A 14,014-nucleotide genomic window follows, 5' to 3' on the forward strand; every position below is an offset into this window, starting at 1 on the left:
CCCTGTCAGTTACTTATGAATGACAAAACGTCCCCTGCTTCTCTCCCTTTTATTATTCAAATGGCCTAAAAATAACGACACCTTACATTACCGCTGAGTGAGTCCTTCCTAAATAGTCATACTAATAACTGAGCTCAATTGCCAGACAAATTAAGGTTACATTTGACTTGATCCTTATTTTTGCAGATTTCGATAATTATCGGGATCACCCCCAAAGTCTCATTACCGCCCTAATGAGGCGGCGCCTCTCCGTGACATCCAGCCCGCTCCGTCTCGTTAAGGAAATCGCTCTTCAATGCTGATTATTTTATTTGGAGGTATAATTATATTTCTTTCGGATAACTCACGGCCTAATCGGGAGTCCGTGCAGGAGGGCAGCGGCGCTAATTGAGGCATGAGATGCGGCCGGCGGGGCGCTCCACCTGCGGTTGGCGTGACCCAGAAGGGACCGCGGGCAAGGCGGATTGGAAACACGTGGGCTGGAGGTCCCGGTTGGTGGGGAGGCAGCAGATGGGGGAACATATTATGAGATCCAGCTTTCAGGTGTCTTGGTAACAGGCCAATTTAGGCTGACGGAACCAAACTTTGATCCGTTCACATAACATGGACAGCTCGCATTGATGAACTGAAGAGAGCCAGAGTTGGCAAAAATGCTATAAGTGAATGGAGCAGCCACCATGAAACCACAACAGAACCATACGATGACTGTAAAAAGTGTTACTAAATGTATTAAAATATTTAAAACTTAAAGTCAAAATGACATTCTGGTCAACTACGATTATCGATGTAAACACCGTAAGAAGTTACGTTTTTTTATTTTATTTTAAAAACATTGCGTAATTAACCATGTTTTAAAAATTATAATCATCAGTTTTTTAAAGTTATTCCTTACTCTTCTGAGCATTAATAGAGATTTCCAATGTAATTATTAACTAATCGGAGTGTTCACTGAATTAGGCCACATGTCCTCTCAATAAGGGATAATACTGTTCATTTATCAACCTGTGCTTCCAGCACTCCACCACCAGAGGAAATTGTAAGCTTAAGAATTAAACCATACGCTAGAGAACAACACTCTTTGAATTTGATCAATTCATCCAAATATTTAATTACCTAAATTAAGTTCTAACTTTTCAGTTTAATTTGGACTTAATGCTCAGACACAGCTGGGGAAATCTGTCGTGCGGAGAAAAAAAAAGCACAATGCAGAGTTTCTGAGCAAAAATCATTTTCTTTTTATCAATCCAGAATCATCTGTCCAATTTACATTTATAAGGATAAAGTTTCAAACAGTTGTACATAAACTCTGTGATAAGCAAAGCCCTGTAGCTTCCTCCTTGGCTATGGCGCCATGAAGCGAGTGACCGCCATGTTAAAAAGAAACAACATATAAAAACTGGCTTGTTATTTAAGCACTAAAATGGTGCTTTTTATGTTTTTTTTTTCTATGAAAACCCAACTGTGATATTTTATGCGACAGTATCTTAAGATTATGAGCTAGCTTGGAAACGACGCTCACGCTAATACGGAACTTGCTAGCAAGGGAAGCTTTTTAAATGAGGCAAATAGCAAAGCTACACCGGTTGTCATGGAGAAACCTTAAATTCTACCATTTTGAAGAAGCATTTCCGCCACTGGTGGGGAAAAAAAAGCCTTTTATCTCGTAATTATGAGGTAAAAAGCTTCACTTGCCAGCATGTTTCACATTAGCATCAGCCCCTAGCGCTGTTTCCAAACTTGCTCCAGTCATTTCCTATACAACATTTCTATTTACTTCTTGAATTAATTTACAGTCCAACCCATAACCAATCAGCCTTGCTATCCTCTGCTGGGTATGTTACGCAACAAATAAAAACACCAGTAAATCTTGAGTTAAAGTCTAATATTGTTGATGTAGGATAATTTATTACCAACATGTAGTTAGAATTGAGCTATTATTGAACAATTAATTTACAAACTAGTACGCTTGACTACATTTTTTAAACTTTTGAGCCTTTATAAGCGCATTTGACCAGTTTTAACTAAATACTATATATATATATATATATATATATATATATATATATATATATATATATATATATATATATATGTGGAGCCAGTAGAGTTGTTGATGTCTCACACAAGACGGGAGACCTTTACCACTGAACCTAAAAGCCTGCTGCCGTACATTTCCGTCACTTTACCACAACAGAGGTTGTCCCATTTTCCGCCTTTAAGTCTGTCAGTGTCAAACTTTTCCCGCATCAGCTCGGAGCAGCGCCCTGTGGCAGCAGCTCTCCTCCTCCTCCTCCTCCTCCTCCTCCTCCTCCTCCTCTCCTCGCCACGGTAACTTCATTCCTCCTATAATCCCCCAGACTGTCACCAAATCAGCTGCATGAAACAAGAATCTCATTTGTTGAACTGGGAGCACGGTGCACATGGAAGATCGATTGTTTTTCTCCTCAGAAATCTCTAATTGAGTGAATACGGACTGCAAAGAGAGAGAGAGAAACAGGAACTGCACCAGCTCTGGTCTGTGTAACCAGAAGGTCATGGGTTCAAGCCCGGCCAAAGACAAAAAGAAAGGCTTGGTGATGGTGTTCGACTCATCGGATGCTGTTTTAGATTGCACTTTCTTTATTTGGGTGAAAATAAAATGTACTTTTAACTTCATTCTCGGCCTTTGTGTTGTCCAGCAGAAAACTGTATGACTAATGTGTTATGTATCATGCATTATGATGAAGGATGTCACACTGGTAAGCACCGAGAACTGTCATAAGATTTTCAATCAATAAAGTTTGTACTGATCCAAGAATTGAAGTTCCAGCTATAGTTGATAGAAGTGATATGGCTCTCTGCCTAGGGTGGCATCTTGTCAAAGGATGGCACAAGCCCTCAACCATTAAAAAAAAAATTAATAAATTAATAATAAACAAAAGTGATCTGTCAGAAAATATGGCAGCAGGTATTTAAAAACACAGTTTGATGGTGATGAGAGAACAAAAAAAGCAAAACAGTTTTTTTCATATTTTTGTCTTATTTCGAATGGCCTTAGATTGAGAGGAAGCTTGAAAATTGCAGTAAAGGCAGGTTACACTACAATATTTCAAAACTAACTTATTTGCAATACAACTGAGCTACTTGTGAAAAGAATACACGAAACTCTTAGGTAAAAATAAATAAATAAGTACAAAGGGAATTCCTCCCACACATCTAATTTCCAGACGTTTTCAAATTTGCTTGGAATTCCTCTTATTTACCCGAGTGGATTTTATTTAAATAATTTCCACTCAGATCTTTCTTTTAAATATTACCATATGTAGACGGGGGTTTTTTTTATTTTTTTTTAAATTTATTATTATTTAGTGGTTAAGATCCAACAGTTTGTGTTAGCAGTGTAAAAGTCTCCCCTCGTCTCCAGAAAACCTAAAACGACCCAAACGTCCCACAGAGACGCACCGCGTTGACTCGTCAAGACGAGGATTGTTTGTTTGTCCGATAATATTAGAGAAAATGTGTGACATCGCGAAGGTCCACGATTCCTTCCTTAATTACAACCTTCATCGAGCTGCCGTTCGAAAGTAAATTATTGTTAGATAATAATTGTTAAAATTATTATTATTATTATTATTATTATTATTATTATTATTATTATTATGTTTGTTTGTCCCATCTTCATTCCTCACATCATGATCCGCTCTCTGGTTGCCCGGGTTAAATATGACCCGCTGTCACTCACAGCTATAAAAGCGCGGCGCAAAGTGTGTGGCGTCGTAAAACCAAGCGCGCAATCCATCATCGCGCAACGCGAAGGATCTAAATTACCCTCGTGTTGCAAGGTGCGTCAGGAGAAGTGTGCACAGGCATCGCTGTTAGGATGAAAAAACAACAACAACAACAACAAAAAAAAACTTGGGCGGTTATATTTGCGCATAATCCGTTCCTTTGCCTGTATAAATATAGCAGAAGGCGCACGATGTCGTCCTCGCAAACCAGACTGGAAATAACAGGATACAAGAAGACCGAACAAACAAACAAACAAAAACAACAACAACAAAAAAGTCCAAATTCGCTGCTTTCTCTCTTGCTCCTTTATATATAAAAGACGCAGGAAGGAGCGCAAAGGCGTTTTAAATAGCGTCCATCCTTCCGTGTAGCGCCACCAGATTGCAGACAAATCAAAGATGAGCAGCAGCAGCAGCAGCAGCAGCAACCGGAGCCTGGACGGATGGAGAAAGAAAAGAACCCCGGGCTTCACGCTCGGACGCCTCCATTGTGGCGCATAATAAATATATAAATAAATAAATCTGCTCTTTCATAACAAAAAAAAAAAAGAAAAAAGAAGAAGAAAGAAAGCTCCCGACATCATGTCTTCAACATGTCTGACTTTCTTTTTGTCCACATCTATAGATATGCGCTTGCATAAAAAAACAGAAAACAAAATCCACTGGGTTTATTAAATTCAATTTGATTTAGAAGCATAAAATAAGTTTGTTTTTGCTTTTTTTTTTTTTTTTTTTTTTTTTTTGTGCACATAAAACGAGTCAATTTGAACAGATTGTTAAACGGGACTGAATAGGGACAGAATTTGTGCTTACGTCAGATGCAAATTTTGTCCATCAATTATGTTGGTCATAACAATCGATCTGAAAAACAGTTTTAAATCATCATCGAGGCTGACCAAAGTACTGTACAATAATAATAAAATAAGAGAGAGTTTGATCAAAATGATCAAACTCTCAAAAAGCAAAAATGCTGACTTTTTAAAATTGTTTTTATTTCATTTTTTAAAGTTTCAACACTAATTGCTTAAGCGGACAGTGAAATGGGAGATACGTCCAGTTAGGAGGCGTCCACCTGCACTGAAAAAACAAACTGTCAGAATTGAATCAATGAAATTAGGAGCTGTTTTGGTTCACATTTCTGAGTAATAATGACATGCGTTAGGTTTAAGAGTTAAATGCCACAACAGACAACACCACACATTTTCTAAAGTGTCATAACTCAAGTTTACGTGAAATATTCTCATGGTTTTGCTCATCCGGTTTGTCATTCAATCAAAAAAATGAAATCTTAAATCAGGATTGGTTTGTGATGACGGCAGGAAACATCTGAAATAGTGATGATGTGTCTCCTTGACAACAGCTAAGTTGTGCTCGCTATTGGCAACAGTTCCTTCAGAGCTAAAAAGCTCCGCTTGCTAGCAAATTTGATGTGAGCGCTAACGCTGTCTCTAGCCAAAGATGGACACAGACTTTCATTTTTGAAACTTTTTAACTTGAATGACTTTTTTTTTTTTTTTTTAACATCAATTTATATTTTACAACACATATCAGCCTTACTTATTTCTCTGCTGGACAGCACACAGTACCAACAACAAGTGGCTCTCTGTCTTCTTTAGTTTAATTTTCTTCAATATGTATCGCTGAGGTTTGTTCCCACAGTTGATAAGATAACGCAATAACAAATTTTAAATTTTATTGGGTATTATCACATCCCCTTCAAAATTCGGTTTTACAGTGTAGCCAGGTCCAGTGCTGGAGCAGCAGAAAACTTGTCTTGGCTCAACTGACAAACACAATTCCTTTACATATTACACCAAATAACGCTTAGAAATGTCTTTATTTTATTTTATTTTATTTTATTTTATCTTTATTTGATAAAACATTGTGAGTTTGGCATCAATAATATTACAGGAAGCCCACTTGATTGGTCTCCATGAGTCATTTTGTGTCCATCACAGTACAAAAGTGATGAAAATGAGAGATAAAGTGCAGAACATTTGAATCATATGTTCAGTTTCTATCTTTCGTATAAATGAAATTGAATTTTAGAGACTATTAAATATCTATTATTTGTTTAAATTAAGCTTTTATTCTGAAAACGAATTTGTTTTCAAAAGTAAGACATGAACGTCTTTATTAAAATTTGACTGGCGTTATTGACTAAGACAACAAATATTCTCATTCACGTGCGACTCCATGATGTCCATCAGGTAAATGTTAAGGCTGTAAGGCATTGGGCGAGAGGAAGAGTACATCACAGGACAACACACACACACACACACACACACACACACACACACGTACAGAGCTATGGACAATTTAGAACCTAACCGACATGTTTTTGGAATCATGCACAGGGAGAAAATGCAAACTCCATGGAGAAAGGTCTCAGTCCAGGATTCGAACCCACAACCCTAATGCTGTAATGTGACAGTCCTACCAACTGCACCAACATACAGCCTGTTATGAAACCTGTGGATGTAAAAGTCTGTCTTGGCAGTAGGCCGTAAGTCTGCATGCAGCTATAGCTTTTTGTTTTTTAGCGACAGCGCTAATGCTAATGTTAGCCTTAACACTAGCGCTTAATTTCATTGCATTTTTCGTCTAATTTTTGTTTAAAATTAGACTCATTTAGTTCTGTGTCAATTTCTTTCGTTCCCACTTAGAAACTTTTTATTCAAATCTAACTTAAGGTGTAAAATGTTGCGCCAATTTTATGAGTTAAATTGTGAAGTTTGTTTTGTTAGTGCTCTGTGAATCAGCGTACGGGTGCAGGGAACTGACGGCAGTTAAATTGTAATAAAAATGTTTTGGTGGGATTTGTTTGCGATCCAGCTTTAGCATTTCTAGCCACAGGGCTAATGCTAATGCTAACACTAACGTCTAAAACAAAATTGTGTCAATTTTTGGTTAAAATTAGGCGAATTTATTCACGTGTCAATTTCTTTCATACCTACTTGGAAATCTTGATTCAAATGGACATTTTTACACCAATTTTATTAGTTAAATTGTGAAGCTTGTTTTATCAGTGCGCTGTGAATAGGCGTACCATGAACTGACAGCAGTTAAAATCTAATCAAATTGTTTTGGTGGGATTTGTTTACAAAAGAAATGAACGGGTGTTGTTACAATGAGACAATTATTTTTTGCATTAAATATATATTTGGTTGTGGTTGAAATTCGATTAATTGTGTATATTTTCCACCCCAAAGTTATTATTATTATTTATGTTTTTTTTTGTTTTTTTACAGTGCATTAAGTTGCATATATTATTTTTATTTGATCTTTTTGCTTGAGCTGGACCTCACGGAACTACAAATGTCCTTCGGGTTAAACTCATGTTTTTGTTGACGACATGAGGCGAACACGTGGCTCTGTCCTTCCAGTGAATGAATCCAAGCCTTGTTCCGGTGGCCCCACAATAACAAAAAAAAACAAAAAAACAAGCGACATCACGCGCAATTAAACAAATGTTGCTGTGGCCCAACATTCCTCAAACGGGTCGAACCTCGACTTTCAGATATTAAATCAGGTTATTTTATTGGCTGTAATTTGGAGGAGAAATCAAAGCCAATTACAGGAATGAGGAGGAATGAACTTGTGAGAAGCGAGAGGATGGAGGAGGAGGAGGATGGAGGAAGGTGGTGTTGGAGTGGAGTGGGGGGGCAGTCGGGGTCTGGCGCTAAAGCTGACATGCTTTGGGCTTCGGCTCTGATTGGTTCTCGTTTGGAGGAGCTCATGGGTTCATTCCGCCGCTAAGCGCCTCCCCGTTCCTCTAAACTACATTATAATGCAACGAACCTCCCTTTTAACCACAAACCGAATTTGCTTTCATTTAGGCTATATATTTTTTCTTAAATAGGTTAAAGTCATAGAGATTTTTTTTTTTTGTTTTTATTTTATTTTTTTATTTATTTATTTATTTATTTTTTTCGTGTGTGGGAATAGCATTTCGCCCTGGAGCGGTGCGCAATGCTTTCTCACGCCGACCTCCTGGATGCTCGCCTCGGTGAGTTATCGTCACCAAACTCCGGTCTCCAACTCTACTGTAAGCTGGAGGAACTTCTAATCTTAAATCAAGCTCAGAAAATTGTGTCCAATTTGCTCCTTATGACGCCTTAATGTGCCAGAATAGAGCTAAATTCGCCTAATTCATTGGAAAAGTAATTATTATTATTATTACATTACGCTGTAATTTGATTTAACAAATTCCTAAGAACTCGGCGCGATCGAATCGAGCGAAGGCGTATTTAAGGAGCAGATTGCAGTGCGCATGGTAAATAGTTGTACTTAATTCTTCTGTTTGTGCTGGATGGCTTAATGCATGCATTCGATTCTGATTTTTCTTTCAAAAATATATATAATAACGCATCAGGTTTTTTTTTTATATAATTCAACAAATTTCTCTTGTAATGTTTCATGTTTCTGTGCATGTTCAGTTTTTCCTCTAACTATTGTTGTTTTTTTTCTTCTTCTCTAGCAGGGCTTTCATCGGTGCAAAAACAAATAATAATAAAAAATTTAAAAAAATCTCACCTGCTCTTGGTTGTTGGTGTGCAGGGATGAAGGACGCGGCGGCGGAGCTCCTGGGCCACAGGGAAGCTCTGAAGTGCAGGCTCGGGGGCGGCGGACCTGACCCGGGACACTCCGGGGAGCTGGGTCCGGACGGCGTGGAAGGAGCCACGATGCTCCCCGGTGACGACATCAGCGGCGGCGGCGGCGGCGGCGGCGGCGGCTCCAACCCGGTGCAGGTGAACAGCAAGGAGCAGGAGAAGCAGCAGCAGCAGCAGAACAACAACAGCAGCAGCGGAAACAACCCGAACCAGTCCGGAGGGCAGCAGAGCCAGAAGCAGAAGCGGCACCGGACCCGCTTCACCCCGGCGCAGCTCAACGAGCTGGAGCGCAGCTTCGCCAAGACGCACTACCCGGACATCTTCATGCGGGAGGAGCTGGCACTGCGGATCGGCCTGACGGAGTCGAGAGTTCAGGTGGGCCCCGTTAAGAACGTTTTTATTTTTTATTTTATTTTATTTTATTTTACTTTTTTCCACCTCTCGTGTACATTTCTGGGAGAGAGAGAGAGAGAAAAAAAAGAAGAAGCTTTAAACAAACAAATGATTTTACGGAGAGTCAAAAACAAGCGCTGTAGTTCGCAGTTTATTTTGGATAGATAATGCGTGTTTGTCTAAGCAGTGTTTATTGGTGAAAATCAAAAACAGAATAAAAAAGTCAAAAGTCTTCCGCTATAGAGAATCATTTCATTCCGGATTTTATTTAATTTATTTTATTATTTTATTATTATTATTTTTTTTGCTGAAAGTAACAGTAGAAAAGTAACCTAGAGGGAAATTTAAAGCAAAAAAGGATTCCCCCCCCCAAAAAAATAAAATTTAAATAAAAACAGCGATAAAGGAAACGATCATGCTTTTCATTCGTTTTACCACTCGTGATGCAATCACCATCACCATCATCATCATCATCATCATCATCATCATCATCATCTCACATCACTTAAAGTCACCCACCGAGAGGTTCGAGTCCCACATTTCACCGTGTTCCTTTGCAACAGAAAACACGTAAAAGGACTTCATGTTTACTTCATGTTTACTTCATGTGACGAGGCAAAAAAAACAACAACAACGGAAACATAACGCATAGATAGACATAAGCGCTGCTGCAGATTTTTAAAAATTCACTATCATAATTCACACAAATAAATGAACAAAAATAAATCAAAACCGAAAATAAGGTTACTGCTTTTAACTCAACTAAAGTTTTATTATTAGTATTTTTTTATTTTTACTCATTTTATTTTATTCTATTTTTTATAACAGCTGTGTCATATATATATATATATATATATATATATATATATATATATATATATATATATATATATATATATATATATATATATATATATATATATATATATATATATATATATATATATATATATATTATGGCAACATCTGCGGCTGGTTGCAGTGATTATTGTAGCTGCACAGATTTAGCCCGCATAATAATATTTATCATTTCCAATGTAGTCACATTAACAGCAACAATAATATCAATTATAATAACAATTGCAGCAACAATAATGATAAAAACAATGACAAATTTACGCCTGGGAGCTTTATTCGTTTACTTCATCTGGAGACATTGGCTCGCAACCGTGTACGGAGAAATTACGCGAACAATTTGTTTTCGATCATCGTTACCAATATCTAAAACTGGCGCTTCCGAGGAATATATATAAACCCTCGTTTTGTTTGTTTACTTATGTATTTATTTTTTAGACCGAGCTGCAGTGACGAGGCGTCTCTGCCTTTCATTCAGCCTAATTAAGATTGGCCTACATTTCCTGCCCATCCAGTGTAATGGATCTACAGGGACCCGGACGCTGATAGCAGCTTTATTACACTCATTTAATGGCCGCTGATCAAGCACATATTAGCTTTCAACTGTTCTGAATTTATGTCATGCTCAAAGTTCGTCTATAATTTGCTTACACACTCCGTCTATTGCTTCTCTCTTCCCCCTTTCTCTCTCCCTCAGCGTTTTGTCTAAGCGGTTTATTCGAACATCGACTCTGCAAAAATCCTGACTGAGTAAGACAGAAAGAAAGAAAGAAATAAAGCAAAAAACAAAAAAAAGACGCATAGTGCAATTGCACTTTAGCTGCTCCCGTGTGAAATAATACTCTAATAATCATTATTATGATTGGATGGGCCCGTTCGGTGTCTGGAGTATTTGCATAAAATCAGAATTAGTGAAATGATGCGGCTCCGAGGGAGCGGAGGAAGGCGGCGCCGCGCCTTTGGCGATGGGCCTGTCAGCGCGCCGCACGTCTTAATGCCGCGGCGCCGCGCAGACAGCAGAGCACTCTGTCTTTCCAGACCCAATGAGAGATTGCGTTTTCTTTTTTCGCCACGCCGAAAGTGTAATGCATTTCAGGCCGGATTTCACGGCTGGCTTCGCCGGGAGCGAGATGGCGCCGCTCTTATTACCGCGGCCCGCTTTCTCAAGCAAATCTCCACATTAATCACAGGCTCGTCTGCCGCTTACAGGAGCCCAAGGACTCCGGGATTACAGAACAAACTATTGATCTCTGCTGGAATATTGTCTTTGTTAGGGGCGAGCGAGCGCGCCATGGAAAGTCCAAAGTAACAATTAGGGCGCAAATTTGATTTATTCTATTAAATATTGTGTAGGGGAAAAAAAGTAAGGATCCCCATCTGAGATCAGTTTGCAGTTGTTGCCGTTTAGTTAGTATAAGCAAATATATATTTGCTCATATATTTGTAACTGTTGATATTATTCAATCTTGTATGTTTCTACTCTCTTAATCCCAGACAGAATATGTTTGTTTTGTTGATATATGGTTTTCGATTAAAATGATATTAATCGCGGTAAATATTTTATATATATATTAATATATAGGATATATATATATATATATATATATATATATATATATATATATATATATATATATATATATATATATATATATATATATATAGATATATATATATATATATATATATATATATATATATATATATATATATATATATATATATACATATATATATATATATATATATATATCTTCATGCACAATTCTCATGTGGGCTCACAGTACTTACCTGAGGTCGGTTAGAGTTATTTTTCTTACCTCAAATGTTAAAATCGACCGTTTCTCATATGAAAAGATCGAGATATGAAATGGATACTCCTGGGTACAGTATAGGGTATGAATCGGCGATTTGACCCCGAGCACTGTTTCCCAGTCGACTGATTTATCGCTGCTTGTTGGCATTACTGTGATGATCACACAATGATGTCATGGCAACCCTACCTGTCAATGCGCCACCTCCCTCCTGACTCACCGTCGCCTGTCTCTGTACGCAGGTCTGGTTCCAGAACAGACGCGCCAAGTGGAAGAAGCGCAAGAAGACCACCAACGTGTTCCGAGCGCCGGGGACGCTGCTACCCACGCACCACGGCCTGCCCCAGTTCCCGTCGGCGGCGGCCGCGGCGGCGGCCATGGGCGACAGCCTCTGCTCCTTCCACGCCAACGACACCCGCTGGGCCACGGCGGGGATGCCCGGCGTGTCTCAGCTGCAGCTGCCGCCCGCCCTGGGCCGTCAGCAGGCCATGGCGCAGTCCCTGTCCCAGTGCAGCCTCGGCGCGGGGCCGCCGCCCAACTCCATGGGTCTGTCCAACATGTCGTCCAACGGGTCCGGGCTGCAGTCGCACCTGTACCAGCCCACGTTTCCCGGGATGGTCCCGGCGTCTCTCTCCGGCCCCACCAACGTGGCCGGCTCGCCTCAGCTGTGTAGCTCCCCGGACAGTGACGTCTGGAGAGGGACGAGCATCGCGTCGCTGCGTCGCAAAGCGCTGGAGCACACAGTCTCCATGAGCTTCACTTAGTGCCGAAGAGATTTTTCTTTCTGCATTTAGGTCTCTTGCATTCAAAACAACAAAAAAAAACAAAACCAGGATACTTGTGAATCTGCAGGCACCTGACTCTTTTTTTTTTTCCCCCTCCACAAATATGAGGAGAAGAGACTCTCTCCATCAGGCCTGCTGGCCTCTTATCAACCACAGGGCTGGTTCCGGTCAAAGCTATAAGTTATTATTTCGCATGTGGCCTCTCTGTCTATTTATTTGTCTATTTAAATTAACTTATTGGTTCTCTCGGTATTTATTTGGTTCTCGGTGACACTCGTGTCTGTTTCTGAGGACGCACATTCTGGAGACGCTTCAGAGCACAACAAGGTTGCAGATTTCCACTTTTCCTCCTGCCGCCAAAGGGCCAAAGGGTTTCACACTGGAAGTGCCAAAGCAAAAAATAAAAAAATAAAATAAAATAATAAAAATAAATAAATAATAATAAAATACATAAAAATGTGCTTGGAGGTTTCAAAGACTGGCAACTGAAATTCGTCGCCTACCATCGGAGAGAGAAAGATGATCTAAATCTAACAGGAATCAGGACAATCTGGATGATGACTTGACTGCATGTGCTGTCAAAAGCAAAATATAGTGATGATAACAATAATGATGAGTAAAGAAAATACAACAAAAAAGGGGGGGGGGGGGGGGGGGGATACTCTAAAGTAAGACATGGAAGCTGATTTAACTATAACCTGTTCTATAGGATGTTTTTGTGTAGCGGAAAACACTCTTGTTCCCATTTGGTCGGTTTGTGATAACCTTCTGTTTCCAGAACTCTGTCTGTGCTTATGATCAAAATATGCCTTTCTTAAATGTTGGAACCATTTTTGTTTCATGGACATGTTTCTATCAATTCAGTGTAAAATGAGCCAATAAAAACCATTTTCAGTAATGTCACATCATGGATCGACCCTCGTTTCTTGAAGCTCAAAAATGGGCTTGAAATGGTTCCAAAAAAAAAAAAAAAGGGAGCAGAGGTTTCCTTTGGAATTGTAATCAAATTTAGGCAGAAATTATAAAGATCGTCCATTATTTCTTCATCTTCATCGTGTTTTCTGGTGAAAAGTTCTACGTCACCGGCTCAGTGGTGGTTCTATAATGAATGTGGCCCCTGGTTAGATCCTCCTTCTGGACCCCCCTGACATCCATCACTCCCCATAGATTTACAGAACGCACGTAGGAATGCTGTCTTTTTTTAAAATGTTCAATAGCAAATAGACACTTCGATAAATATGTCAAATTCAAACCACTTTTTAAAACTCAGCTAGTCCAGGGTATATTTTTTTTTCTTAAGCTCTGTGAAAGAATATTGCTGAAAAGTGATGAACCTAAAGGTTGGCATGTAAACATTTTTCCTCTGACAACCACACAGCCATGTTGGTTGCTAATGTCTGACTCAGAATTAAAGGTTCGGCTTTCTAGCAGGTTTTTGCTGTTTAAAAAAAAAAAAACCCATATAAATCTGGATCAAACTTAAATTCTCATTGTAACAACGAAACTTTCTTAAGTCCAAATTCTACGTCGGTTCTATGAGTCGCTGCCGTTCATAAGGTAACCCACTCGTCAGTCTACGATTCTGTGCTGGACGCGGCTCACGTCGGATGAGAATTTGTGTCCTTTAGTTAAATTTGAGTCAGAACGTTACAATTTGGACCCTGTGGAGCATATAATTTACAAACTACAATACGTCACTAGAATTAAATGTATTAAATTTCCTGTTGTGTAGCGTAATGAGTCGCTGTGTTATTTTTTTCTCTAAGGGCTTAAGCTTGGACTACCGT

The 14,014-nt window shown here is 39.1% G+C and overlaps 1 protein-coding gene across 2 annotated transcripts; it reads left to right on the top strand.

Annotated features, from left to right (window-relative positions):
• Nucleotides 1-7,629: 7,629 nt before the first annotated feature.
• otpa (orthopedia homeobox a) lies at nucleotides 7,630-13,130 on the top strand. 2 transcript variants are annotated; one of them, XM_032570999.1, is made up of 3 exons: nucleotides 7,630-7,815; nucleotides 8,328-8,755; nucleotides 11,685-13,130. In XM_032570999.1, exons 1-3 carry the CDS (start codon nucleotides 7,740-7,742, stop codon nucleotides 12,204-12,206), a joined length of 1,026 nt encoding a protein of 341 aa, XP_032426890.1. In that variant the 5' UTR covers nucleotides 7,630-7,739; the 3' UTR covers nucleotides 12,207-13,130. The 2 variants fall into 2 exon arrangements, with proteins under 2 accessions (XP_032426890.1, XP_032426891.1); XM_032571000.1 differs by having other exon boundaries at nucleotides 7,631-7,776.
• Nucleotides 13,131-14,014: the final 884 nt, after the last annotated feature.

This window comes from Xiphophorus hellerii, chromosome 8 (assembly GCF_003331165.1).
Source record: "Xiphophorus hellerii strain 12219 chromosome 8, Xiphophorus_hellerii-4.1, whole genome shotgun sequence".
In the NCBI taxonomy this organism is placed as follows: Eukaryota; Metazoa; Chordata; class Actinopteri; order Cyprinodontiformes; family Poeciliidae; genus Xiphophorus; species Xiphophorus hellerii.

Bases quoted from the DNA above. Each gene is read 5' to 3' on its own strand.
- otpa (XM_032570999.1), top strand. From the start codon at position 7,740: ATGCTTTCTCACGCCGACCTCCTGGATGCTCGCCTCGGTGAGTTATCG. The intron at 7,816-8,327 runs GTAAGCTGGAGG...GTTGGTGTGCAG, and splicing joins CTCCGGTCTCCAACTCTACT to GGATGAAGGACGCGGCGGCG. The intron at 8,756-11,684 runs GTGGGCCCCGTT...CTCTGTACGCAG, and splicing joins TGACGGAGTCGAGAGTTCAG to GTCTGGTTCCAGAACAGACG.